The sequence below is a fragment of the Heliangelus exortis genome, chromosome Z (assembly GCF_036169615.1).
Source record: "Heliangelus exortis chromosome Z, bHelExo1.hap1, whole genome shotgun sequence".
Taxonomy (NCBI): Eukaryota; Metazoa; Chordata; class Aves; order Apodiformes; family Trochilidae; genus Heliangelus; species Heliangelus exortis.
The window spans coordinates 37,416,437-37,443,361 of NC_092454.1; the positions used below are offsets into that span (position 1 = coordinate 37,416,437).

General features: G+C 37.6%; 1 protein-coding gene across 6 annotated transcripts in view; it reads right to left on the reverse strand.

The window, feature by feature from the left end:
* TRPM3 (transient receptor potential cation channel subfamily M member 3) overlaps positions 1–26,925 on the reverse strand; it is a 352,377-nt gene that overhangs the window by 66,672 nt on the left and 258,780 nt on the right. For 5 of the 6 annotated variants that reach the window (XM_071730914.1, XM_071730915.1, XM_071730911.1 and 2 more), the window contains 3 exons: positions 22,266–22,440; positions 14,332–14,455; positions 591–663 (listed from right to left, as the gene is read on the reverse strand). In XM_071730914.1, the coding sequence (XP_071587015.1) occupies positions 591–663; positions 14,332–14,455; positions 22,266–22,440 (372 nt within the window). Of the gene's footprint in view, positions 1–590; positions 664–14,331; positions 14,456–22,261; positions 22,441–26,925 lie in introns of those variants that run through there. The other variant, XM_071730916.1, reaches the window with a different exon arrangement.

The window sequence follows — 26,925 nt, forward strand, 5'->3', positions numbered from 1 at the left end:
AATGCAGTGTAGCCACAGCATATCTATTGTAAGACAATCCTTTAAGAGTGTAAATGTAACAAGCAATGGCTTAGAAAGGTCTGGTGTCCTGCTAAATTTCAGATTAAAACCCCTACTACTGCTCAGTAGCTGAGCCTAAGCTCTACCAGTGGAGGCTGGAAGGAATCTCACCCAGTTCTCAGACCTTCCTAGGGTGACTACAGATAGGATTTTACTTTGACAACAGTGCCAATTTCATCTGAAGCGAGATAACCTCCTTCTGGAGGCTTCTCCTAACCACCACCACAGCCTGTATCTGAGAAGCCCTTTGACTGTCTTGTGGGTACTCATCTGCTCAAGTAACCAGTGTGGGTGGGTCAGCACTGGTGTTCCTTGTGATGCATTCAGAAAGGAAAAACAGTAGCTATTTAAACATTAAAGAAAACACTGGATTCGTATATGGCACTTAGAGCAAGAAGTATACTTCAGTTTCACAGCACAAATTCATCTCAGTACAGTAGATATTTTCAACAAACGCAGGTTTCAACACAGGCAAGTCACAGAGTTATTTTGGACTGATTCAGATTCACTGTGGAGTAAAAGTCCATTACCTTTTAGTAATGCTGTCAGGATAGCTAAATCAATATCCTGGTGTCCTTCTGATCCCATGCGAAATACAGTGATCTGAAATATTAAAAGACAATACATTTATTGAAACCAGGGTAATTTTTTAAAACCTAAATTAAGTCAGGGCAGAATTATTTAGATCTCCCAATCTCTTGACAGCTACAAGATGATATTACTTTATACATTTTATAAGAATTTTATTAGGTAGGATTAACACACACTATTCTTCATGACATAAAATTTGATAAAGATAGAAATTGTATTTATTAGCATATGGAAGGAAAGTCTTCAGTTATACAGGATGAAATTAGAGATGAAGGAATTTTCTCAGATTAATATGAGATTAAGTTTTCTCAATTACATTACTTGGAAGAATTAGGTGAATTATTGGTTGTGCATGTAATTTATGTCATGCAGCATTGAATATATATATTTCTGATCCAAAGTAGCACCCCAGTCAACCTCATTTTGCATAGCAGGAAGTTCAATAAATAATCTAAAAACTAGTATTCTAACAGGTCCAGCAAAGTCTTTAGCCAGGTATTGTCAGTGACACTCTAAGACATAAACTTTGAGACAATAAGGTGAAATACACAGTTAATGAAGAATAAGAATATTGTGGAGCTGTTATTTCAAGACAGTTTCACTCTTGGTTAAAACTGCACTGAAACATATGGGAGTGTAAATCCCTTTGCCCTTTTTATTTTCATGGCAATAGCTGTTCTTGGGCCTCTGCTTCTTCTCAAGGAACCAAGAATGCAACTCTACATTAGTGCCTTTCCCTTACTAATAAAACCTGTCATCATTTCATTGTGAATATCTGTTGGTTTGTTTTTTTTTTTCCCATTTGTCAGAACAGACTGCTTTTTTTTTTTAATTAGTTGGTACCTTCAATTAGGAGTTGCATAAAGATATTTTACATTCATATTCAGTAGCATATATTGTCCCCCACATTCCTAAATTCCTACTCATACAGCACCACTGAAATGCAGCACTATCTGGGATGGAGGTCAGCAAACAACAGGCCACAAAGAACAGTGGAAAGGAGATACATAAAGTGATTAAGGCTCAGATAACACTTTCGTAACAAGACTCAGTTTGCCAGCTGAAAGAGTCCTGCAGACTGGATCCACAGAAATCCATTGGAGCCCTCTGGTAGCTCCTATTCTACTTCTGCTTGACCAGGGAGCTCTAAGGGTTTCAAAGGGAGTTAAGAGACTTGGACATCAGTGACAGTAGTACAGCATGGCAGAAACTAAAAAGGCAAACTGGATGAAGTGATAGGAAGCTAGCCTAGCTGCATTAGTCAGTTGATTTAGATGATGACTGGAACAATAAATGTGAGAAAGCATTTTTTGGGGGAGTTGTCCCCAGTTAAAATAGACTATTTTCAATTTAGGCTTAGTTTGACCCTTCTAAGTGTTCCTGAGATAAAACATAAATAATGAAAATCATACTTCAGTGATCCATTTTATCTCTCCCTGTGGAATCTACAGATGTTTCTGGCAAGCCGTTTGATGTCTATCTTCATACCACAACTTGAATGAATGAATAATAGAACAGAAGAGTTCCAGTTGGAAAGGATCTACAACAATCACCTAGTCAAACTGCCTGACCACTTTAAATGTGACCAAGGATGTCGAGGTCCTGGAGCAGGTCCAAAGGAGGGCAACTAGGCTGGTGAAGGGACTCGAGCACAGATCCTATGAGGAGAGGCTGAGGGAGCTGGGGCTGTTCAGCCTGGAGAAGAGGAGGCTCAGAAGAGACCTCATCACTCTCTACAACTCCCTGAAAGGAGGGGGTAGCCAGGTGGGGGTTGGTCTCTTTTCCCAGGCAACTCTCAGCAAGACAAGAGGGCACGGTCTCAAGTTGTGCTGGGGGAGGTTTAGGTTGGACATTAGAAAGAATTTCTTTACTGAGAGGGTGATCAGACATTGGAATGGGCTGCCCTGGGAAGTGGTGGATTCTTCATCCCTGGAGATATCTAAAAAGAGACTGGATGTGGCACTCAGTGCCATGGTCTGGTAACTGCAGCGGTAGTGGATCAAGGGTTGGACTTGATGATTTCTGAGGTCCCTTCCAACCCAGTCAATTCTATGATTCTATGATTCTGTGTTATTAAAAGCATAATCCAAATGCCTCTTAAACACTGAGAAGTGTGGGGAATCGACCACCTCTCTAGGAGACTTGTTCCAGGGTTTGATCACCCTCTTTGTAAAGAAATGTTTCCCAATGTTTTCCTGATGTTTTGCCAAATCGTGTTCTTATCTGCTCAATGGCTGGCAGGGAAGCTTTCACTGCAGTGCATTTAGTCTGCTGCTATGACCTGTACAGCACAGGTAATGTGGGTAGAAACACACATTTCTATGCATGTCTCATCTCAAAGCACAATAAAAATGTGAGCTGATGAGATCAGTTCCTCTGCTGTACATGTTCATGATGTGCTTCACGTGCCACAGATGATGAACTGTGCCACAGGGGTTAGCAGCCAGGCATGTGGGTCAGAAGGCAGAAGGAAGAGAAAACCTTCCTCCCTTACCCATCAGGAAAGAGGAAAACCTAGGCAGACGTCCTAGCAGCTCTGGAAGGTGACGGCAGTATGTGAGTGAATACTAACATCCTTGCAACACTTTGCCATTTCCTACATGATTTTTGCAGCAACAGGCATCCTGGTAGCACTGATGGGAAGTGCCACAGTCTGGAAAGCTGATCAGCTAATGCTGAGAATGTCTAGTTTACATCACTGCACTTGGCACCACCTCGACAAAATGACCTTCTCCCTTTTTAAGGCCAAAGGTGAAGCAGCCTGTACACTGGGGACTGAAAATACTGAACAACACGAATTCAGAGGAATTAAAAAGTACATCTCAAATGAAACATATTAGTGAACTCCCAGCTTAATAATGCACCACATAAATTGCAAGCACTGCAAGCTTATCTCCCAAGGAAAACTAGGGGAAGCACTTCATATGTGTTGTAGGACCACATATAATCCTGAATTTCCAACTGCTCTTTTATCCATCTTTCTTGCATACTTGAGAAAAAGAAACCTACTCCAGGAAAATGATTTGCTGCTCTCTTAAAAATAAAATAAACTATGTAATTTGATTACTTTAGAATAAGAAGACTTTCCACAGTAACTGTCACTTTATTATTAAGAGATCTAGAGAAATTTAAGTAGAAAAATATAAATATATATATATTTATATATATATACATACATATATATATATACACACACATGGAAAAGGCAGCGGGACTGAAGGAATATGGCTGCTATGTTTTCATTGCCAGACTAGCTGCCTGTGAGGAACTCTGTGTGTCTAAAGCACACCTGTATTGCTTGTCCAATGCAGCTTTATGTCAGGCTGCTGTTGTGCTTGAATGATTCATTAGTGAAGTGGGCTGCACATTCCCTCTGCCTTTTCTCACAACCTCTATTGGAAACACGTTGCCAAATGCTTTCCCTCTGCTATTTTTCCCATCACATTTAAATGTGGATAAAAAAACAAAACTAACAAGCTTTGGAAAACACTGAGAGAAGCAGAAAACCACAATTAAATATTTGTTGCTGGATGAGATCCTGATGTGTTGTGCTAAAACCCCCTGTGATCTCTGCTGGAGGAAAGCATAAATTTTGTTTATGCATTTTATGAATACTGTTATAAAAAGGCAGAATTCGTTCCTAAAATGTGGATTTACTGCTTTACTTATAGAGACATTGTATTTTTTCCAGCATCTTTTAATTTTCGTAGTCAGAGGCATGAGGAAACAGGGGCATATCCTAAAGTATTTATGCAGACTTTACACTTAAAAATGTTCAGTGTCTCTGGTTCTCAAGCAACCTATTTGTCTGTCTTACTGGAGACATGTTCTCCTGGTGATTTGTTTTCCTCCAGTTAACAGGTAAAAAATTTATAGTAGAAATATACTTAACTAGTTTCAAGAGTCATTAATGTATCTGACACGTTGCTACTGTCCATTATGGGTACTCAGGTAGACAAATCACCGCAGTGAATTGAGAAACCACCCATTGATGCTCTTATATAGGACATTGACTGGAGCCCTGTTAGAATGGGCTACAGAAGCTAGAGCAGTGATGTATATAAAACTGCTGTGCTAAAGGAAAATATCTGGGTCAGTAAACTCTATTCCCATGATCAATGGAAATAAGATAAGATCAGTGCTGATCTTATTCAAACTGCATCTATAAAACGATTTCCTGTTTTTCTGAGCATAATGAAATTGTATTAGGAAGACAAAAAAATTTGTCCCCCTGGGATTTGGCCCATGTTATTACTTCCATGAAGCTGGCAGTTTCAATTGTTAAACTCAATTATTTTAAAAGAACACTTTTCTGTTACTCTGCCACCACTTTGGGTATTTTGGGTTTCGTCTTTTTTTTTACTTCCTCCTTTCTTTCCTCAGTGCTCACACTGCTGGGGCTTGAAATGACTTTTTCAGGTAATTGCCTGAGGCATCTCAGTGGAGAACTGTGACTTGAAACAGTAAGCTTTTTTTTGTTAAAATACATTTTTCTTCTCTCCCTTACAAATATAATAGAAATTGATTTTAAAACCCCTTACTGAAGAAAAAGTTAAATCTTCAGTTGAAAAACACAGCTGAAACAGACAAGTGAAAATGCCTCTGTCACCAATAAAGGTTGTACCAACAAGCTGCAAAATGAGTGTTAATATGTATCCAGATTCTTGCTAAACATAACTCTAATATCTGGATTCCTTTGGATTTAAGCATAATGATCTACTTGCAAAGTACAGAAGATAAATAGCAGTTATTTCCAGTTGTGGGGGAAACTGGGCAAGGACCATGGGGTCTCTTGGTCTCCTTTCAGGAGGATGTGGTTGGGATCCACCAGTCAAACCCTTGTACCACAAGACTGCCTTTCATTTGCCTCCTCAAAACTGGTCTAAATGAAAAGCATGGGGCTTGCCCTTGAAAGCAGGGACAGACAAAAATTCAGTCCCAAAACTGGAAAGTCTATCTCATTGCAGATTTTACTGGAGTATCTTAGTATGAACAGTATTAGCTTCCAGGGAAAAAACAACATTAGCTGTGTTCTAATTCTTCCTGAGAAAATGTGCTAGGAAATCACTGAACCAAAACAGACCTTCTTGGGAAGCACAATGGTTGCAGCACACTGTGATACTTGCCAGTAATAATTACAGTCCAGCAGGATAGAAACCTGATTTTCAGGCAGGGCAGGTAGAAAGCAAGTTAAAAAAGAAATGGAGAAAAAAATTACAGCAGCATAGAAAGCAAGGCAGGGTGAGTGGTGAGGTTAGTGTGTAGGGGGAGCAAGGGGGAAGAGATTATCTGACCTAAGATTCTACCAAAAGCATTAGTTTTAAAATATCTCTGCTTTCTGTTTAGGACTTGTTCTATCCTTGTATGGTAAATTATTTTTTTCCCTTCTTTTACCTTTTGTCTACAGAGTTTATGGCTCAACAGGGTCAGTTTGACCCAGTATGATGCATGCAGTTATTACCCTGCCTTCCCACTGATGACACATCGTGCTTCTATAGGCCAAGCCATGCAACACTCTCACCTGTGAGCAGGGAATATCAGAGAGATTTCCATACTCACAGACAGAGATATAGATACTACACTTCCGTTTAGGGCTTCCCAGATTCTCTATGCATGTAAATGCGGGGTTACCTTAGAAATGCACATCATAACTATCCGTAAACAGATGTGTGCATTTGGTCTCCTTAATAACAGCTGCCAAATCAAAGGACCAGCTATGCAGAGAATATGTCAATTAGATGCTGAGAAGAGAAGATGTGGTCAAAGAGTAGGCAAATGTTGTCATAGGTGTGATGACCCCTGAAGTGGCAGCTGAGATACTTAGGAGGACAGGGAGCATGTTGCAATACATTATTATAGGTTCTAATTGTGAAATTTCTCGATCTTTACAACTTGGTCCCCTGTCTGGTTCCTCAGTAGCTGTTCACATTTCTAATCTGGAAGAAGCAGACCTATGATGTGGTGATGGCAGAACATGTGCAGAAGACAGGCAGAAGTATTTTCTAGTGCCCTGATGAGCAACTCATAAAGATGTGTAGGAAATTCCTTAACACAAAATTTTGTTCATTTTGTTTGTAGAATCCTCTCTAAGCCAGCAGAGCTGTGTCAGTTTTCTATTCAGGCCTAGATGGATATATAAATGATAAACCTTCACCACTATGAGCTGCTATTCTGAAAAAAGGTTTGTACAATACACCAAAGATGTTGATTCTTCCTCTAGAACGACAAGCAATAGGTACAGTCAGCAGCCACAATCATTAACTGTGAATTTTCCAGGTCATAGAATGGGAATCAGTGTAAAAAAAGAAATGACCTGAAATAGCCTAAAACAGCATTTTCTAAAATTAATCACAGGACATTAAAATTACTCTCAATTACAAGCATATTCTGTTCCTCTGTTAATGCCTTTCCAACAATCCTTTCCAGGATTTACTCTGAAAAATCCACAGAGATGGAAGAGCTTCTTTTGTTAAGGCCAGTATAAAGGCACAGGATTTAATTTTAAAAGCTATGTGGCACCAGGCTGTATTTAAAATATCTAAAATATTCTATTACATAGGAATGTTTTTTAGAAAGAGTTAATACATCCAAATCAGCTGGGATAATGTAGTTCACACCTGGCCAGAAAGGCACTTTATCCTCTGTCATGAAGGAGATGAGAGGTGACGAAATCATTCTCTACACCTCAGATTGACAGTGCCTCCTGACTACATAATGGATAGCTGAAAACAGGGGAAAAAAACAGGGTAGGATTGATGACAGCAGAGAAAGCAGCCAAGAGTGCTTTCTTTACATATTGTATTCATAGCACACAACGACACCAGGAGAAAATATATGGTGATTTAAAATTCATTCAAAGTAATTTTTGTTTTTTTCTGCTATCTCCAGAAATTTTTTTTATGTCTCCAGATCTCTCCTCTGATGAACACAAAGATGGTGTGCATGCATCTTGATTATGCAAGTCAGAAAAAACTATATCCCTTTCCTACCAAAAAAGCCCCGCAGAAGCAATTTTGAAAACAACCTGAAACTCTTCTGTTTGAAAGCATGGTCTGGTTAAGCAAAATAGGTAGTGCCTTCAAGAGTACATGTTAGCATATATAATTTAGCTAGGCCTACCTGAATATTTCAGAAGAAAATTACCCTGAAAAGAAAAATGAGAGCTTGATAAAATGAAGCATTAAAGGAGGTCAGTTATTCAAAGACTCAAAATGGTTCAGATGAGAGGGGAAAACATTTTTTTTTCTTGTGATGAATAATCCTGTTTAACTCTGGGGAAAAGCTGCTTGATGTGGAGTAATAAAAAAGATCAAAGTGAGCAAGTGAGTCAGTGGATAATGCTGCAGAAGTCAGAGGATGGCCAAATAAGAGGAATTTCAGGAACAGAAATACAAGAGGCAATTACATTTAGGGAATACCTAAATTAAGTGGTCTGCTAATCTAAGGAGTCTAAGGTCTAAGGAGTAAGAAAGAACTCAAAATGAAGAAGGGAGAAGATACGATGGGAGAAGCTTGACTGTTGGTTGTAAAGTTTAAAAATTTTACATTCTCCTCCTATGTTGTGGCAGCACTGCAACACTTCACATTTTTTATCCAGTAATTTGATCAACTTTGATCCAGTAATTTGTGGTAGACTCATAGTTTGGTAAGAAGCAGGGAAAAAAAAAAACAACCCCCAAATAATCAGTGCTTATTAGAAAGGCAGAAGTTCTGCAATTGTGGAGCCATACAGGAGCACAGAAAAGAATGTGAAAGACATCAGTGGAAATGTTTGGTTTCCTCCATAATTTGTAGCTTTTGTTCCAGAGTGAGAGAGCTGTGTGTGTCAGCCCCCTAATGACTGAATAGAACAGGCTATGGAAATCTCACAGCTCTGATCCATGTAAAAAAAGGTTTCTATATCATAACGTGCACAAACTTTTAAATCCGTACAGCACTGTCAACATTTTGGAATGCAATACGCATATTTTCCATTGGAATAAATAATAAAAAAAATGTTTTGGCAGTAAAAACATTGAAAACAATCCCTTTATCTTAAACAACAGGATTCGTGCCATTTATAACTCTATTCTGGCACTGAAATACCAGTCCCTGATTTCAAAGCTAAAGAATCATGAGTAAATATAAATTGAAAATCACTAAGCATGTAAGCAGGGGAATAGAACTGAGATGCTGTCCTTTAAAGTAGTGGGCTGTGCATAGCAACACTGTGATGACAAACACAGATGTTTTTACATGTAGGCTTGCAGTCTTGGAACTGGTTAAAAACAGCCACAAAAGGAGAAATGCAATGAGATGGGCATTTATATTCAAACATGGGTTTGACTCAAGTTCTTCCATCACTCTGACTCAGGAAAGAAATGTGAAGTTAACTGTGATGTGGTTCACTTCATCCATCTCTTCTGTAGAGAAGGCTCTTGGGCGTATTGATAAGACACTTCCTTTATAGATTTTCTTTCAAAAACGTAAAGTGACTTAATAGATTGAAAGGGACGTGAGTAGCATAGTGCATAAAATAATGAAGCTTAATCACGTAAGGCTCTGACATCTGGGTCCCAAGTAACAGGAGTTAAGACCAATTGAAACCTGGTGTACCTGAGTTTTTTAACTCCACTGCTACCAAAGCAAATATTATCCACAAACATTGATCCACTGATGATATATGAATTATGACTGTGATTCAGCAGATGTTGAAGAGAGGCCTGAATACAATGCTCTCAAAAGAGGTGTTAGGTGACATAATTCACCACCTGAGTCTCCCAGAGAACACTCTTCTTCTGAAAGAAAAGCGGGCACCCATGACACAGACTGGAAGGTGTTAAAGGAGTCAACTTCTATCTATGTGTGTATAAACGAACATGTGAATAAGATCCACATGTGTTCCATTTGATCTTTGTTTTACACTTAGAGCCCCAGTTATCTCTGGTCTTTATGTGAGTGGGTATCTCCATACAAGTCATATTAGCTCATTCTGGGAAACTGGGAGAGCTGGCAGCAAGGAACAGCCTTAGACAGGCTTACTGTTTGATAAGTAGGCTCCTTTTCATGCCCAACCTTGGATCTGCAATGTCTCTTCTCTTCTGTGACACTGCAGTCTTGTAACAGACAATTTCTCCAAAAAGCAGCCAAGATAATGTCATTTTGGGCTTTTAGTGAGAGAATTTAACCTGTAACACACCGCTTGCTCATAGACACTAAGCAATGTGAAACTGAATTGTCTTTCAAGGAAAAGTTTAGTTAAAAAAGCCACAAGGGATGTAAAAAGCACATAACTGAGATGAACAGACCTAATATTCTGTTACTTTAGAAAACAAAAATTCAGTTTGGTCATTTCCACTGCTGTATATGATTAAAAACTATGTTCCAGTCATTGCCCTAAACAACATTTTCTGCTGGTCTAAATGCACATCTGAACTGGAAATGTTGCCCTTAAGTATGGTGCATTAGTTGGGGTGGCAATGTTATTAAAATTGGGCACACTTGCTGCATCTTAAACCTTAATTCTCTTTTTGTTTTGCAACATATTTTCAAACAGGGTGACAGTACCTGCATTCCCAGGTCGCTTTGCTATGGATGATGCAGGTGCATGCTTATTCTGTATTTATGTTGACAACAATATCATCGTAACAAACAGAAAATAAACAACAAAAATAGCCACAAATCATTAGGTTCCTAGCTGACTTGCTGTTGAGACTAAGTATGTAATACTTGTCAAGGAGACCTTACTGCAAATTATTCCTATAGGACAATCAATTTCCAGTTATGGTTGTGTCTCCGCAGAACCTGCATCTCATATTGTGAGCTCCTCTGCTATGACTAAGATATTACGGAAGCAATGAACGGGTCTCTGTGCCCTGTGAAGCCACAGAAAGAGTAATTATATTTTCTAGGAAAGGGAAATTAAATTACCGCTCCCCAGACACAACAGAGCCAGGGAGCAGGGAGCAAAAGTTTCTGAACAGTATTCTGGAGTTTATAAACTGCTTATGAACCCTTCCAATTTCCTGAATTCTCTTTCCCTTCCTCTCTTTCCCTTCCTTCCTCTCTTTCCCTTCCTCTCTTTCCCTTCCTTCCTCTCTTTCCCTTCCTCCCTTCCTTCCTTCCTTCCTTCCTTCCTTCCTTCCTTCCTTCCTTCCTTCCTTCCTTCCTTCCTTCCTTCCTTCCTTCCTTCCTTCCTTCCTTCCTTCCTTCCTTCCTTCCTTCCTTCCTTCCTTCCTTCCTTCCTTCCTTCCTTCCTTCCTTCCTTCCTTCCTTCCTTCCTTCCTTCCTTCCTTCCTTCCTTCCTTCCTTCCTTCCTTCCTTCCTTCCTTCCTTCCTTCCTTCCTTCCTTCCTTCCTTCCTTCCTTCCTTCCTTCCTTCCTTCCTTCCTTCCTTCCTTCCTTCCTTCCTTCCTTCCTTCCTTCCTTCCTTCCTTCCTTCCTTCCTTCCTTCCTCCCTCCCTCCCTCCCTCCCTCCCTCCCTCCCTCCCTCCCTCCCTCCCTCCCTCCCTCCCTCCCTCCCTCCCTCCCTCCCTCCCTCCCTCCCTCTTTCCCTCCCTCCCTCCCTGCCTTGTGGAACTTGTTCTCTGAATTACTAAAATAAAAAACCTGGGGTTGGATTTCATTCCCTGTGGAGTCAATGGCAAAGGCTAGCTGACTTCCTCTGACCTCCTGGAAGCTGAAAAACCAGTATGTTATCATCTCCTTAGCAAAAAGAAATTAAATGTTTGCACACTTTAAAAGTACCCTGTAATCAGAACCTTAACACTTACTTACAGAGGCCAGGCCTACATAATAGACTAATCCTACTGATTTCCACTCACTTGGTAGCAGATTTAACTTTCATCAAAATTAGAAGAGTTGCTACAGTCACTGCTGAAGAAGAATAGCACCTTTATTTGGATGAAAAGGAGTAATTAGCATCACCACACTTCATGCTGGAGATGCCACAAGTGTTTCCATGGGAAAGACATGATTTTTTTCAGCAACCAGCAGGCTGGTATTTACACAATAGTTTCCTGCTCCAGACCTCTATTGCCAAATAACATAGCATTTGCATCAGCTATACTCCTGCAGGAACTTCAATTGATTTTCACCGTTTGAAAAGTCACCAAGCCTTCTTCTGCTTTCCCTATAAAGGCAATCCATCAGCATAAAAAAACATCTTATCTGAAATAATTTGTTTTAGAAGATAAGTTTCTATAAAAAAATGGATCTGAATGAAGTTTCAAACTTTGCGAAGGGCCAAAAAGTAACAACATTCTGGTAAATTTTTAAAAGCTCATTTGATCTAGCTAATATTTAATTCAGAACGTATCTATGTGTATGCTAATAAACAGCTGCAGCCAGTGTTTAATTAGCATAAAATTCACTGAGCCTGCATATCTAGCTGAAGAGCATCATGTTTTTTGCAGCCAGTGTATGAAGCTCTTCCCAGTATAGTTTTACAGCAGCATAGACAGGTTTGCCCCAGCCTTTCCATCAAAACCAAACCAACCCCCTTGAAGATAAACAGGTGTTACAGACCTCTATTATAGACTTCATAGTAAACATAGAAAAGAAATGGCTAAATTGCTCAACAGCTTCTCAGTACTTTGGGTAAGTAACCAATAAGCTGAGTCAGAGCCCTGCACTGGTAAGATAATACTGGAATATCAATGCTAGAGCTTGCTCATGCCCTGTGCATTTACAATCAGTTTGAATCCATCTCTGTCTGAAATAAAACCACAGCAAATAGCAAGCATCTTAGTGATGTAGGTTGTCCTGATCTGAGCTCAATGCACCCACCTCCTACAGCATGACACTTGCTTTGTTCAATCTGACAGCACCAGAATCCCAAGGTAGTCATGAAGTCACCTGGAATCATCTATCACTGTACACACACACTCAGCAAACACAAAGTAAGGTTTATGCTATCCTTGCAGTCATATGTTTGTCACAATGACCATACACTGAAGTACAGAAATAACAGAGAAAAGGAGAGGCAAGTGAAAAATATCCATTACTTGCTGACATGAGACAGAAATGGGATTTAATTTTTTCTCTTTTAGCAAGAAACTGATTATATTGTGTGTGTTGCCTCTACATGCAAATGAGTTTCAAGAATTCATGTACATAGACCTATGACCACCATCCATGTACTCTTGGTTTTGCAAATCCTTGTTGTAATGCAGTGGTGGGCAGAGACAATATCAGTTTGCTTCATGGAGTAACTGAAACTTCAACTATTTATAGGAAAAAAAAATATAACAGAAAACTGTAATGGCAGTGATAAAAAAACCCAAAACAACAACCAAGAAAGTGGTACACAGTCTTTAGAGCTGATGTTAATGTGCCAAATACAGGAGTAGCCTGTATTTGTCATAGAACATCAGAATTACTCTCTTGAAGGGAAAGTAATAAGACTAATTTATTTAATGAGATAGTAATAACACACCTTTGAACTTCTGAACTATAACCCAATCTAAAGCATTTTCAGGAACTATATGAAGTGGTTCCTTTTTCTTTTCTTAAAGTGCTCCATATCTCCAGACCTCTCCTCTCTTCCTCTCTCTCTCTCTCTCTTTTTTTTTTTTTTTTTTTGTTTGGTTTTTTTTGTTTGGTTTTTGTTTTGTTTTTTGGTTTTTTGGTTGTTTGTTTGGGGTTTTTTGTTTGTTTTTTGGGTTTTGTTTTGTTTTTAATTTTGTGTTGGTTCTTTTTTTGATCAAGTGACGGGCAAGGTATCATCAAATGGGCTGGTTAGCTTCTCAGTAAAGATCATTTTAGAAAGGCATCCTTTTTTAAGAATACTTCTGAACTGGTTTTCCCCATACTGATCAGAGCTCTTAATTACTCTATCCCATATTTTCAACTAAAATTAAAAGACACTGCAGAGGATGAAATCACAAAGGACTCAGTTTCAGAAAATGAAGTTTCTGTAAAACAGCTGAGTCAGTCTCTCCTCTTGAGTGTTGCAGGTTATCATTAGATTGGAATTCCACTAAGCTGCAATGTGAATGAAAACCCAAGCTTCCAAGAAAGATTAAGTTACGAAACTGGAACCTGTTTGTTCAGACATATAAAAAGTACAAGCCCTGGCTTTGAATCCCGAGTTTTTACAATATGATTCTGCTTTAGAAAGTGTTTCTACAAAAGCAGCCATGTGAAGCTCCCAAAAATTGTTTAAAGATTTTGCATTCTTCAAGAAACTATAAGTAAGCATGTTTTAAAAAGATAAATTTGCCACTGCAGAACAGGAGCCTTGGGACAAGCTGTTTTCTTTTTTTTTTTTTTTTTGTCACACATTTCTGTAATAAAATGATAGCCTTAGTGATACTTGTGATGTGACAGCATCTTTAAAATACAATTCCGGTGACAGATAAACAATTACGGTTCCTGCTGAGGTATTCTGTAGTTGAATGAGGCAGAAATTTAACCATGGCTCACCTGAGGCTGACTGGAAAGTAATAATATCTGTACTACCTGAATTTTGTCCTGTCAAAGGAAATATAGAGGAATTCACAGATGGAACAGACCTATTGGATTAATCACTTTAAATTAGAAAATACAGATTAAAGCAAACAAAAGTCTTCATGATAGAGTATTTTAGAGTTTAGATCACAGTAATCAGACTGGTGAAATCCTTCAAGAGGAAAGACTTATGACCTGAATGACTTGATCAGAACAATGCTTTGAGCTTTCTTTAAGGAAAGTGTGAACATACCAGCTCCTTCTTCTTCATGCATTCCATGAGGATAATGAAGAGGTGCTGTGCTTGGCTTCGGGTATACGTGAATGTCTTCTGTATGGTAACTAGTAATTGGTCCCTCAAAGACTCGTTGATAAGTCTGAAATTCAAAAAGAAAGAATGAAGTAGAAAAACAGACATGAAGGAACATTATGACTTCAGCCACGGGTCAAGCAAATACAAGCTAAAAACCAAACCACTGCAGGTTGTGTTGGGTATGTTTGAAGGACTGGAATTGCAGAAACCATCAGAGACAGATTTGAAAATGCTGTTTTAGAGAAACATGTTGATCATGTGGAGGTGTCTCATTTTCAAAGTTTTTACTTTGTTTCCCATGTATTGTAGGGCAGAAGGTCATTCTAACGATCAGCTTGGGGATTTCCTAACAAAAGCAAGACTCACACTGATAGTCTGGATTTGAAGAAGGCCAGAACCTCTAGGTGAACTCAAAACTCCTTTCTATTGGTGATTCAGGAGAATTCTACAATAGTTCATTTTATTTGGAGCACTAGTGTTGTGGGTGTTTTTGATTTTAGCAGGAATGTCCCCAAAATTTTAACTCACCTTATTGATCCTGCACAACACCAGCTGAGAAAACACAATAAAAATCTCTGTTCCCAAATGCACTCTAAGAAATAATTTTGGTTTCTTTTCATGCTGATCTTCTAGGACTTTAAAGGAACTAATTTTTATGTTCCTTCTCCATGCCAATATTTGTACTTAATGGATCACCCATCAGCAGAAATAAATACTGACTTTACATGGAATATTAGTGTTTGAACCCTTCCCCCAGATATTAAAAAAGGCTATTCCTCAGGACTGTGGTGGGTAAAATATTGCTGTTCTCCATGTCTTGCATCATAGCAGTTTTTTCCCTTAAAAATTGTAACTTTCAAATTAGCTGAATCAGAATGTTTTACTAGATAAGTAATCGTTGATCATCTAGAGGAATTAAAATCGGAGAATCTTCATAATTCATGTTTTCTGACAGAGGATAATCAAAGTCTTAGCCTCACACTAACTGCAAAGAATTGCCAAAAACAGCACAGTATCTAAAAGTCACTTTTAGTTTATGGGGGCTGCTTTGGGGTACCAATGACCAAGCTCCTGTTAATTTCATGCAACATTAGTAAAAGTTGCTTGTACTTCCTTGCAGCAAGGAAGCCCAAATGAAACTGCAGGATATTCACTACACAATTGAATTTCGAATATGATTTAACCATCTAGTCTTTAAACCTTCAGTAAACATGTTGTTAGAAGTGACAATGAATAGGAATGGGAAAGAGGTAAAGGATTCCATAGCAGAATATATCAGGCATGGCTTATGGGGTGCATACAATCTCTGTAAATTTGACTTTGACTGTAAATATCCCTGTTGAGTAAGACTTCTACCTCACAAAGGAGCCTGTAAGGCACATATCAATATATTTGGATTACAACAAGTTTAGAAGGGGTTTTAGACCATGCTGATCTTTGGTTTTTTTACACCTGTCTCCTCCTGTTGTCTTCTACTTCTACTTCTACAGGCTCCTCAATAGAGGGAAGACTTCTGCACTTCTCTTCACTGAGAAGTACAGCCACAGATGTGCTTTTTTCCTGGGATACTGGAGTGGCAACAAAGCTGCATTTACTGCTCACTCACTATGCAAGCACTCCTTCCTCACAATATGACCAGCTTCCTTCCCAAAAAGGCATTTTATGATGAGTTAAAACCTCCACTCCTCTTGGTAGTGACAACAGAGGACTTCCGGCAGGGAAGTTGTAAGAAAAGGAAACTAAAGTCCTGTATAGAAGCAAGGATGTTGCAAGAATATAGCAACATGAAACAAAATAACAGAGAAAAGGTAAAGGTGTAGATTCACTCCATGTTAAAGAGTATCAGCTTGGAAAGGATGACATCCTGAAAATCTCCAACAGATTGGTAATTCATACACCACATAAATTCTGAAGCCCTTTCTTAGGCTTTAAAAAAAAAAAAAAAAAAAAAAAAAATAAAAAAAAAAAATGTTCGGAGTTTGCTTTAATCAAGAAGGCTGTTCTTAAAAATGGTGCTGTCTCTGTAAATATAGCTGGTTCAGAATGATGTGTTTTTCTATCCTTCAAACTAAGAAGGAAAAAGAAGGTTAGTTACGGAGAACAAGTTGGTTAAAAACATTAACTGGAGAATCCAAAAATATTTAAATAAAGCTCTAACTTACTCTGGAAATTTTATATGAAAATGAAGTACATGAGAAATTAAATGAAGTATGAGAAATAAGTACATTTAATTGAAAATAGAGGACTGCAGAAAAAAAGTCCTGAGATCCTGGGATGAAAACGATCCTGTTTTCTCATAGTAATTTAATTTTCCTTAAAAAGGTGTAGAATTCAAACATGAAATTTCATTTCAGAAATTAGCTCTCTCACAGGCCTACACACACACAGAACACAGGAGAAATTTGCTTTCATAAGCATTGAGTGTAGTAAGAATTAAATTTGAAGGCTTCGAATTAAATTCAAAGCCTGAAGTGACAAAGTGAATAAAGTGACAATGTATCTCTGTCCAAGATACAGTGGGAGATCAAACTCCTTTCAGTGCTTTGACCAATGCGGAAGAGACAGATGATAGATTTTTGGCATCTTCCCTCCTCAGAAAGAAGCTGTGCCTAATATTTGAAGAGATATGACACATTGTACTCAATACGATTAGTGTTATAAACTCACGGAGCATGATTTTTTAGTGAACACTGGAGAGAATTTGAAAAATCTGGTCTATAGCCAGCTCATAAATTATTTATTATTTTTCCTCTAGAGATTTTTAGTACTGGAGTTGTACAATGAACTGGAGATTTAGAAAGATTATGCACTAGCCCATTTTCAAAATGCAAGTTCATTACAGACTTTTAAAAAAATTATTGTTATAAAAGTGCTTTGAAATTCTCTAAATGAAACACTCCATTTAGTGAATGGCGGATAATCTGTTTCAAACTTTTTTTTTTTTTTTTTTTTTTTTTTTTTTTTTTAAATACACTTTTTGTTCAGGGTAAAGAAAATGTATCTATAAAATATCAGTGTGATATGAAAATTATTCCCTGCTCTAGTTTCTGGGAAACTTAGGGGATTTTCTGTTTTAATTTTGAATTGCACCTTAGAAAATCACACCATATGTAATAAACATGACTAGAGGCTCTGCTGGTGGTTTTTTTTTCCACTGGAATTACAAATAAGACACTGTGCTTCTTTGTGGAACTGACTGAATTTCTCATACATTTTAAATACACACATCTTGCATAGCATTGTTATGAGAAGAGACAGAAAATTAATGTAATTATTCCTTCATTCTATTCAGACAGGGATGGTTTCTGGGTGCTTTTATGAAGAATACACTTTACTCACAGGTCTTCATTGGTGATGGTTCTTCTACAGCATTTTCCCCTGACTATATTAAATTGTTGCCCCTTCACCAAAAGAGACACGATAGTATTTCAGCAAAGAAATTTCTTTATTCTATCCAGCTTTTGATGTGCAAAGTCCTTTCTTACAAGAGGAAAGTAATAATATCAAAATATCAAATGTGAAAGCAACCTTATAAAAGAATTCAGATAGGGTAGGCATCATGGGAGGGAGAGAACCCCCACATCATACCTACATTATGATCCCTTTTGCCTAAAGTGAAAAATTGCTGTAGTTTCCTTATTAAAATAACAAGAGATATTTAAGTAATATACTTTGATTATGAGGTCTAAAAAGTGGATGCTGAGACAGATCAATCTGAAGGCAACCTTTAGTAATTCTCATATGAGGCTGCTCATTTAAAGCACAGATAATTCTTTATGTTTACTTGTGAATATTAGGCAAGTAGTACATTTTTATGGAACTGAGTTGAATTCCTGAAGGGTCTTGTGCTTGCAGAAGCAGAACTGATGGAGTAGTCAATGTGCCTTAAAATCAGATCTAAGATTGCACTTTAATGTTGTAAGTCATTCCCCAATGAAGGCTATTTTTCTGTAAGAAAATACTTATCTAAGAAGTGACATAATTTTAACCTAGTGTTTAATTTTTCTCATTTAAAATTCAGCATTTATTTAAAAAAAAAAAAAAAAAAAAAAAGAAGCTGAGTATTAAAAACTACTCAATGATCCTATAAATAGTCACACTTTGCAGTTGCTTTGCTTCCAGCTTGTGCTTTTATGTGAGACAATGAAATGAGAAGGCATCCTTGATTACAGAGTCAAAAATACTTCAGCTTTATGTGGCAGAGAGCTATTAACAACTACAGTATTCAGAGAGTTATTAATAACTACGATATTCACCGAGGGCTTATTAGGAGCTAAATTTGTGTGTTTATGATCGATCTTATGTTCTTACCCCTCAATGCTGTTGAATATGTCTTCAACTTTTAAGTAAATGAGAAATGAAGTGCTTCAGAGCCTGGCAAACCTGACTTTTAAATTAGGGCCAATACTAATGAGCAATGAAGTAACTCATTTCACCACAAGGAGAAGCTTGCATTCAAGATAATTTAACTCATTTAGGTTATCTGCATACATAGTTTGCTTGTCATTCAAATGTAAACGATACTGAGAATTTACTCAACGTACTACTGAGAAATCTATTTGCTTGTAGCAAAATGTAGCCACCCTGTACATTCTTAATAACTTGCTCCATACTTTCCAGACCAAGGCATTATCCCTGATATCTAAGTTAGAGCAAATTTAAAAATCCCCACCTGTGCTAATTCTGCATATCTGATACTCATAATGCTGAAACCTCAGCTCAGTGGGAAATTGTGTATCTGCCTTGGCTTCCAGCTGGAACTTCAATGTGAGATATGAGATACTGAGGCCTCAAAACTGATTTACCTTCAAAGTCATTTTTACTTCAAAGTATGCTTCACAGTTCCTTCTGACCAGTTCTTGGTACATCACATAGCTGCATGCAACACCACTGCAAGGCAACACAGGCACACAGCTCTCTCTGTTAAGCTGGCAGCCTGATTCAGCTGAAGCCCAGCAAAGCCTTTCTTACAGTTAAAACACACACACCAAATACTGCCCTAAATGAGAGAAATGTCTGTCTTTTCATGAGGAAAGCCTATAATCAGGCCTTGAAATAAGGCAGATTCAAGCTCCTTGTCTCTTTGTCCTTTCAAGGATGCATCTACATTGACATTGCAAAGGTGTACTGCATCTTAATAATATAAAAATTTGTTTCTTTTTCTGTCATGTTAAATCAATTAGGAAGGCTAAATAACGAGAAGGCAAGGCAGGCACATCATGATTCTGTGAAACACACTGCAAAACAACCTGCGGGCAGATATGCATTTGTCCAACACTTTCAAGATTCTCCCTGAGAGGGCAGATTGGCACCACATTGATCAAAACTCAAGAAGAGAGCTAAATGTTTTGCTCTCCTTCACCTCCAGAAATAGTCCCTCACCACCTGGAATGAACCAGGAAATAAATTGAGAAACTCACAGCAATGCTCAATACACATATACACACATTTTCATAAGTAGAAAATGAATCCATATTCGTTTGCAATGGGTAAGAATTTAAGACACTGAAAAAACAGCATCATAATACCAACATGCAAGTGCTGAGTTTCTTGCTGCCACGAATGATGTGTTTCTTGAATGATCTATATCAGACATCCAGTGCATAGCAGCGGGAAGACATACTGTGTCTCAGAGAAAACCCTGATTTGCAGCCAGAAATAAAAGTTCTTTTACTTTATAGTCTTATTGCACAGTGGACTGAAGAATGAAATTGCGCATGCTACTTGGATGTGATACACTGTTTGAAAGTTTTAGATTTACAGCTTCGTATAACTTAGATTCCACCCATAAGAAAAAGCTAGTAGCTGAACTTGGTTAATGTGCCAGTTATTCAGTATTCTCATATTGCTATGTGCTATACAAAAATAGGTTACGGAGTGGGGAAAAAATATTCAATTTGTATCATAAGTAGTCAATTATGTATAACTTATTAAAAATAAGTTATCTGATAATATTGCAGACACCACCTGCAATGTAACACCACAGAAAGAAGATCCATAGTAAGGGAGAATATTAGTTTTCACAAAGCCAGACTTGAACATCTCACATAGGAAATTACTTGCTTGTTCTGCCTCTAGTGATACAGTCACTTGCTTTTCCTCCAGGCAGGAGTTTGAGATTATGAAATAGGAACAAGAATCATAGAATGGTTTGGTTTGGAAGAGACTTCAGAGATCACCTAGTTCCAAAGCCCCTGACAATGGACACCTCTCAACAGATCAGGTTGCTCAAAGCCCACATCTGACCTTTAGCACTTCCAGGGAGTAGGCATCCACAACTTTCCTGTGTAACCTGTTCCAGTGTCTCACCACACTCAGACAAAATAATTTCTCCCTTATGCCTGCTTTAGTGATATTATCTTTCACTCTGAAACTATTGCCCTTTGTCCTGTTGCTGCAGACCCTCAAAAGAAGTCTCTGTCTTTCTTATATGCTCCCATTATATACTGAAATAAATTGCAGTCATTCCCTACTTGCTATATTCTTTTTCTGACATCAGAAGAGAGGAAAGGTAGATAGAAAGTGCACAGGTATATAGCAAACAAATGGATGGAACATGTTTGAGTAAGATTGTGTTAAATGTAGTAATGGTAAGGCCATTTAAATGAGAGAAACAACTCAGAAGAAACCTAGCACATTCAGACCTATCCAAGATGCAGCACCTGAATATACCTTGCATGAACCTGAATATAAAATTTATTTAAACATATATAGAAAACTATCTTATTACCAATGTAAGTTTTAGGTTCAGTAAATTAATGACCTTAAAAAAACAAAAAAACCCCACAATAGTGCTTGGTTTAGAGATAAGTGTTTATGGGTTTATGTTTTATTATTTGAATAACTGTTGTTGGTGTAAATACATATTGTCACCTATTCTAACAATACAAAAATTAGCCTCTTCCCAGTGAATGTTGACTGGAAGATTACTGCAGCTATGCAGACAAAAAACATAAAATAACTCTGAGCTATAAGAATCTGTGGTGGTGTTGGTTCCACATTTATCTTTTATTCTCAAATTATTAAATCATCCCTTTTTTATTATTTTCTACTCTCAGCAGAAGTTCTGAGAGCTTCTGGTCTGCTGCAGTTCAGGCCCAGCTGGTACCAACCAGGCCTCCGCTTACTCTCCCCCACACCCACCGTGGGACAAGGAGTAGAAAATCCACCTGTGCTGGTAACACCAAGCTGTGTGGTGATGTCAACATGCTGGAAGGATGGGATGCCATCCAGAGGGACCCTGCCAGGCTTGAGCCCTGAGGAAAAGGAATTGGAGGTGTTGGTTGTTGAGAAGCTCAACGTGAGCGGGTAATGTGCACTTGCAGCCCAGAAAGCCAACTGCATCCTCAGTTGTATCAAAAAAGTAGGGGCCAGGAGGTCGGGAGAGGTGATTCTCCCCCTCTACTCCACTATCATGAGACCTCATCTGGCGTACTATGTCCAGCTCTAGGGCCCCAGCACAGGACAGACATGAAGCTGAAAAGTAAAATTACTATAAAGAAAATAGATTCTATCCTAGCTCATACCAGGACATAACCCAAACCATTCTGATTCTGATTCTGTGGTACCGTTGTCTTCTTTACCATAGGAGATACCATACATTGTACTTGTTAATATGTTACATGTCATGGCAAATCAGCTATATACTACAGTTTCTACACCTCTGTTTTGTTCTGTAGACTTTCCTTCATGTTGTTTTAGTTTCCCTTTTTTTTCTGGATACCTTCAATATTTCACTTGTGCTCATGATGGAAGCATCCATGTGAGGAGGTATTGCATTTGCACTATTGCTAATGATTTTCTGGGCTCTTTCTCACCAACAAATGGAGCCTCTGGATGGAGAAAGAACACACACTTAGGAGGAAATTACTTACCCTCCTTCTTCAGAGTATTTGTGACCAAAGGCAAGGATGTCAGATGCCCGACCGCTGCCATCGCATATCACCACAGGAACAGGAGGAGTGTCTCGCAGGTACTCCAGAACGATGGAAATCACATTGGGACCTCCTTCCACAATGAGGGCCACCACTGGAACTCCTTGGCCAATTCCTGGAGCGAAAGAAAAAAGCAAGCAAAAAAACCCAAACAAAAAAGAAAAGGAACAAAAAAACGGGAAGGCAGCAAAACAAACAAAATGTAACACAAGACGGGAAAAAAAGAATAATAAAAGGATCAGACTAAATTACTGCATTGTGAATGTACAGTGTTATTTCAGAGAAAATGACACGTGAAAATCATAGATTTTTAAGGACAGAAGGGACCAGTTTAGACATCTTATTTTACTGCATAAGATTTTCTAGAATTATCTTATATTCTAAACACAATAGTTATGGTTGAAATATACTGTGAACTTTATAAAACATCTAATATCGGTTTGAAAACTATCTCACTTCTTCAGACCATGTTTGGAGTCATGACTTTGAATTATGCTTGTTATCTGGAGTTTGTCTGTTTCTGGTAATTGGGTCTTCCAGTAGCTTTGCTTGCTGCCTTCAAATACCCTCTATGAAATATTTGTTGCCATATTAGATACATTTTAAGGTTGCAGCTGGATAGCCCTTTAACTACTCTTTGATACAATAAATGCATTCTGTTACAACTCACTGCAATACTTGTTTTCCAATTCTAGTCATTCTCACGGTTTTCTCTTAGAAATTCTCAGAATTCTCTCCAGGTTTTGGAGCATATTCTTTGACTTGAAGACCTCACACTGGGGACATTGCTCCACCGAGAGCTGAAAAGAGCACTGAGAGAATCCTCAGCCACAGGAGGCATACCATAATTTTCAGCACTTGTGGTATAATTCAATGGGAGCCCCCTGCAAAAGTTGCAGCCAGGAAAGTCTTACGGATTTGTAGAAATCTGACAACAGGCTGGTGTTAACATGACAGAAAAGTCTTTTCTGGTTGTCACTTCTTGACAGCTGAAACTTCCAAAAGGACTAAAGCAGTAGAATGACTTGAACAGTTCCTATTAGCATTTTTTTGTTAACAGAAAACCTTTTTCCTTTAAAATTAGCTTTTCCTAAGAAAAACTGTATGCATTCTGCTCAAAAATTTGATGTTTCACTGAAAAATAAACAGAGCCCTCAACTTCTAATATTTGGGTTGGGAAAAGTTACATGAGGCCTGGCAACAACAAATTTTATTCTGGATGCCTCATGTTTCCATTTATAGTTCAGTCCACAGAAGCAAAACTTATGAGACTGTCACTGTTTTTGACAGTCACAGTTTTTTTAAAGAATTCAATTGACATCAACAAGTGAACTGTTCTTTAGAAAGGAAAAAAAAACAACAAACCCACCAGTTCTTATATACAACAGAGGTACCTCCTGATTATCAGCATATCTTGTTATGGCTTTATACTATGTCAGTCGTGGCTTTTTAACTGTATAAGAGCGTTGTCTTGTGTTTATGTTAAGAAAACTATAACCAGAATTATATAACTCAGGCTAATGAAAGAGAGTAAGACAGGCAGAATATAATAAGGTAGTCAATAGAATGATTTTCACAGAGCTCATTGGTTATTATCAAGAACATCCCTGAATTGAAGCTCTGCTTAATCATTAATTTCTTTTGGTGGTGAAGTTCTTTTTGAGACCTAAGTGGAAAAGCTGGGTTGAGGCACAGAGTTAAACAAGAGACAAAAATTAAGAACTTTGCTTAAGAAGAGCACATTATAGATCTGACAGCCCAACTTGTCCCATAGGTGCTTCCAACAACTGTAAGAGATTTAAGCTAAGGATGAATTTTGTTTGGCAAATTTACATTGTTTTAATCATTGTTACAATTGCATTCTTTATAAAAGCATATAGAGATTCACATCAAAATCCCATTTTTTTTTCCCCTGACAATCTCATAAATAATATGACTTTTTTCCCATATCAGTACTTGTAATATGATATATCTGCTTGTAGTTGAGAATGCACATCACAAGCATGCTCAGGTTTTCCTTCGCTACTAGGGAACAAAAGAAATTTTGTTTACAGTTATGTCTACTACTTCCAATACAGAAGAGCTGGTACTGACATCTGCTGATAAGATAATATTGAGAAATATTCTCAGTAATGAGTCAAATGGAGTCTGCATGACATTAAGGGCTGGGTTATAGAGCTAGAGAAAGTCCAAGATGCAAAGTAATTTACTCAGTGATTAATAAATTTTGCTGTAAACTGGGAACTCAGGAGAAAATACTGGAAAAGAGACAGGAGTGGTCCAGCTGACCATGGAACTGAGTCTTTTGTGTAGCAAGAGCATGAAGAAGGTAGGTATAACCCTGGAATACACAGAAAAGCATTTTCAGTAGGAAATATGGGTACATCAGTGCCATTGCACAAGCCACTCGTGAAATTCCATGCTAAATACTGTCTGAAGCTATGCTTGCCCATGTTCAAAAAGGGCAAACTGGAACAAATTGAGGAAAAAGCCATGGAGAGCATATGGGGAATCAAGACTCCATCTTATGAGACAAGATTAGATGGGTTTATCTCATCTTTCTCAGCAAATTGAAGCATGAAAGACAGTATGTCTGATTATCCCCATGACATACAGCACATTAACTATTTTTGATTGAGTTCAGATTTCTGGTTATCGGAGGATTGGGGCACTCACAGCCTTCTAGTTAGACTAAAATGGAAAAACTTTCTGAAAATGGAGTAATTCTTGCATTAATTTCTCCTTTTTAAAGAATTTTCTAAAAAACTGTTATAATCACAACAATTGCATGGCATATAACAGTCCCCTGCAAATTGCAGTTGTGTTTCACTGGGTTTAATAATTCTTTAATGAAACTTCATAGATTTGAGTTTTAAAAAAGGTCAATGTTAATTTATCATATTTGATTCCATTCCAGACTGAAATGCAACACTTTCTATTATTCTGGAAGATTTCTTTGTGAAAGAAAAATGACTTAAAATGACAGAGTTGATTTCTACATCTCACATTCCTTTTAGAAATCCTCCTGAGTTTCAGAAATGGATTTAAAAAAATTTTGTTTTCATTGTTCTCCATGAATAGTTTCTTTTGTAAAAATATATTGTTTATTTAGTTCAGAGGGAAAATTAATAAGTACATTTCTGGAATTTGAAATCAGTTAATAATACTTGGTTAATATTTCTTCAGGTAACCATTTCCAGCTTTTAGGAAAGTTCTCTAGGCTACAATTGTCTGAATCCTTTTGTTACAAAGTTTTCCTAATTTATGATTTCTGAGTAGCGATGGTATTCACAGTGTGTGAAAAGAAGTCCATAGATATGGAAAAAAATTGCTTAAATATCTTAAATTTTGAAAAGAGGGTGAGAATTATCACATTCTTAGTTTTTTTATACTAAGTTTAAACTAAGTTTTTATAAACTAAGTTCCCAATCACATTTAAATTATTTGTGATATATCTGTTTCAGAATAAAAGCTTAGCTACTCACACTAAAGAAGTTTGCATCTCAATGTGGGTCTGGCAAAACACAGAACAATTTTAGTTAAACGTTTATGTGGCTTCATACTAAAAATCCTGAATGCACTTTGGTGCTAAATATAAGGAATTTGTAAGTGAATGCAGAGTGTCTGTAGAAAGATTTCAGTGGGTGCAAAGATATTGACTGACTAGTCAATTGAGTGACTAGAATTTGTTAATGATTTTGCACCTGTGAAACTGAGAACGGACCATTCTTTGTTTTAGCGTAATACTAAATTTGAAATACATCGGCATGCGGTGGCAATAAGAAACAACATCTAACTTTTGGAAAAATATAGCTGATGGACTTATCTTTAATTGGTAATCAAAATATTTTTCCTTCTTGATCTCTGTATCTCCTTAGAAATGCAAGATTAAGGCATTCTCTGCAAGAGCACTGTTTCAGCTTGTATGTGCACAGTGTACAATAGCCCAAGAAGAAGAGGCCAGAAGTGCCAGATATATCCACTGGGACACTCTTGTTTCTGCCACTTCACTCAGAAGAAAACACCAGTCTGCGAGGGGAGATGCTAAATTGGAAGGTAATATATGCCTTACTGTGACATATATAGCATCTGTATAAAAAAGAGGTTCTTGATCTTGTTAAGGCTATCAGAAAGGAGGCAATGCCAAGATAAAACCATCCTGGATGAAAAACTGGACTACTTATAGGAGATGTGAAACACCTCACACAAACTTGCATATTTTTAAATACTGTTTAAATACTTTCTAGATATTTTTTCATAAGTATTTCTAATTTATAAGGTCTCCACCTCAGATCCTGAAGTCTTAGCAATACTGCTTAAATGCAAAAAGACATGTAGTCTCCCATGACTTAATTAATAGAACACAGGCAAAACAGTGCTTACCTTTTCATTTTATATAATGATTCATCTAAAAAGAATAAACACAGGCAAAACAGTGCTTACCTTTTCATTTTATATAATGATTCATCTAAAAAGAATAAACACACGCAAAGACCTGAGACTTAAAATCACTTCTGTGAGGTTCATCATTGCCTTATTTTCTAAAACAATAATTTGTATTTGGAGCATTTCAGTAAGCAGAGATTTTTGCTGGGCAGAC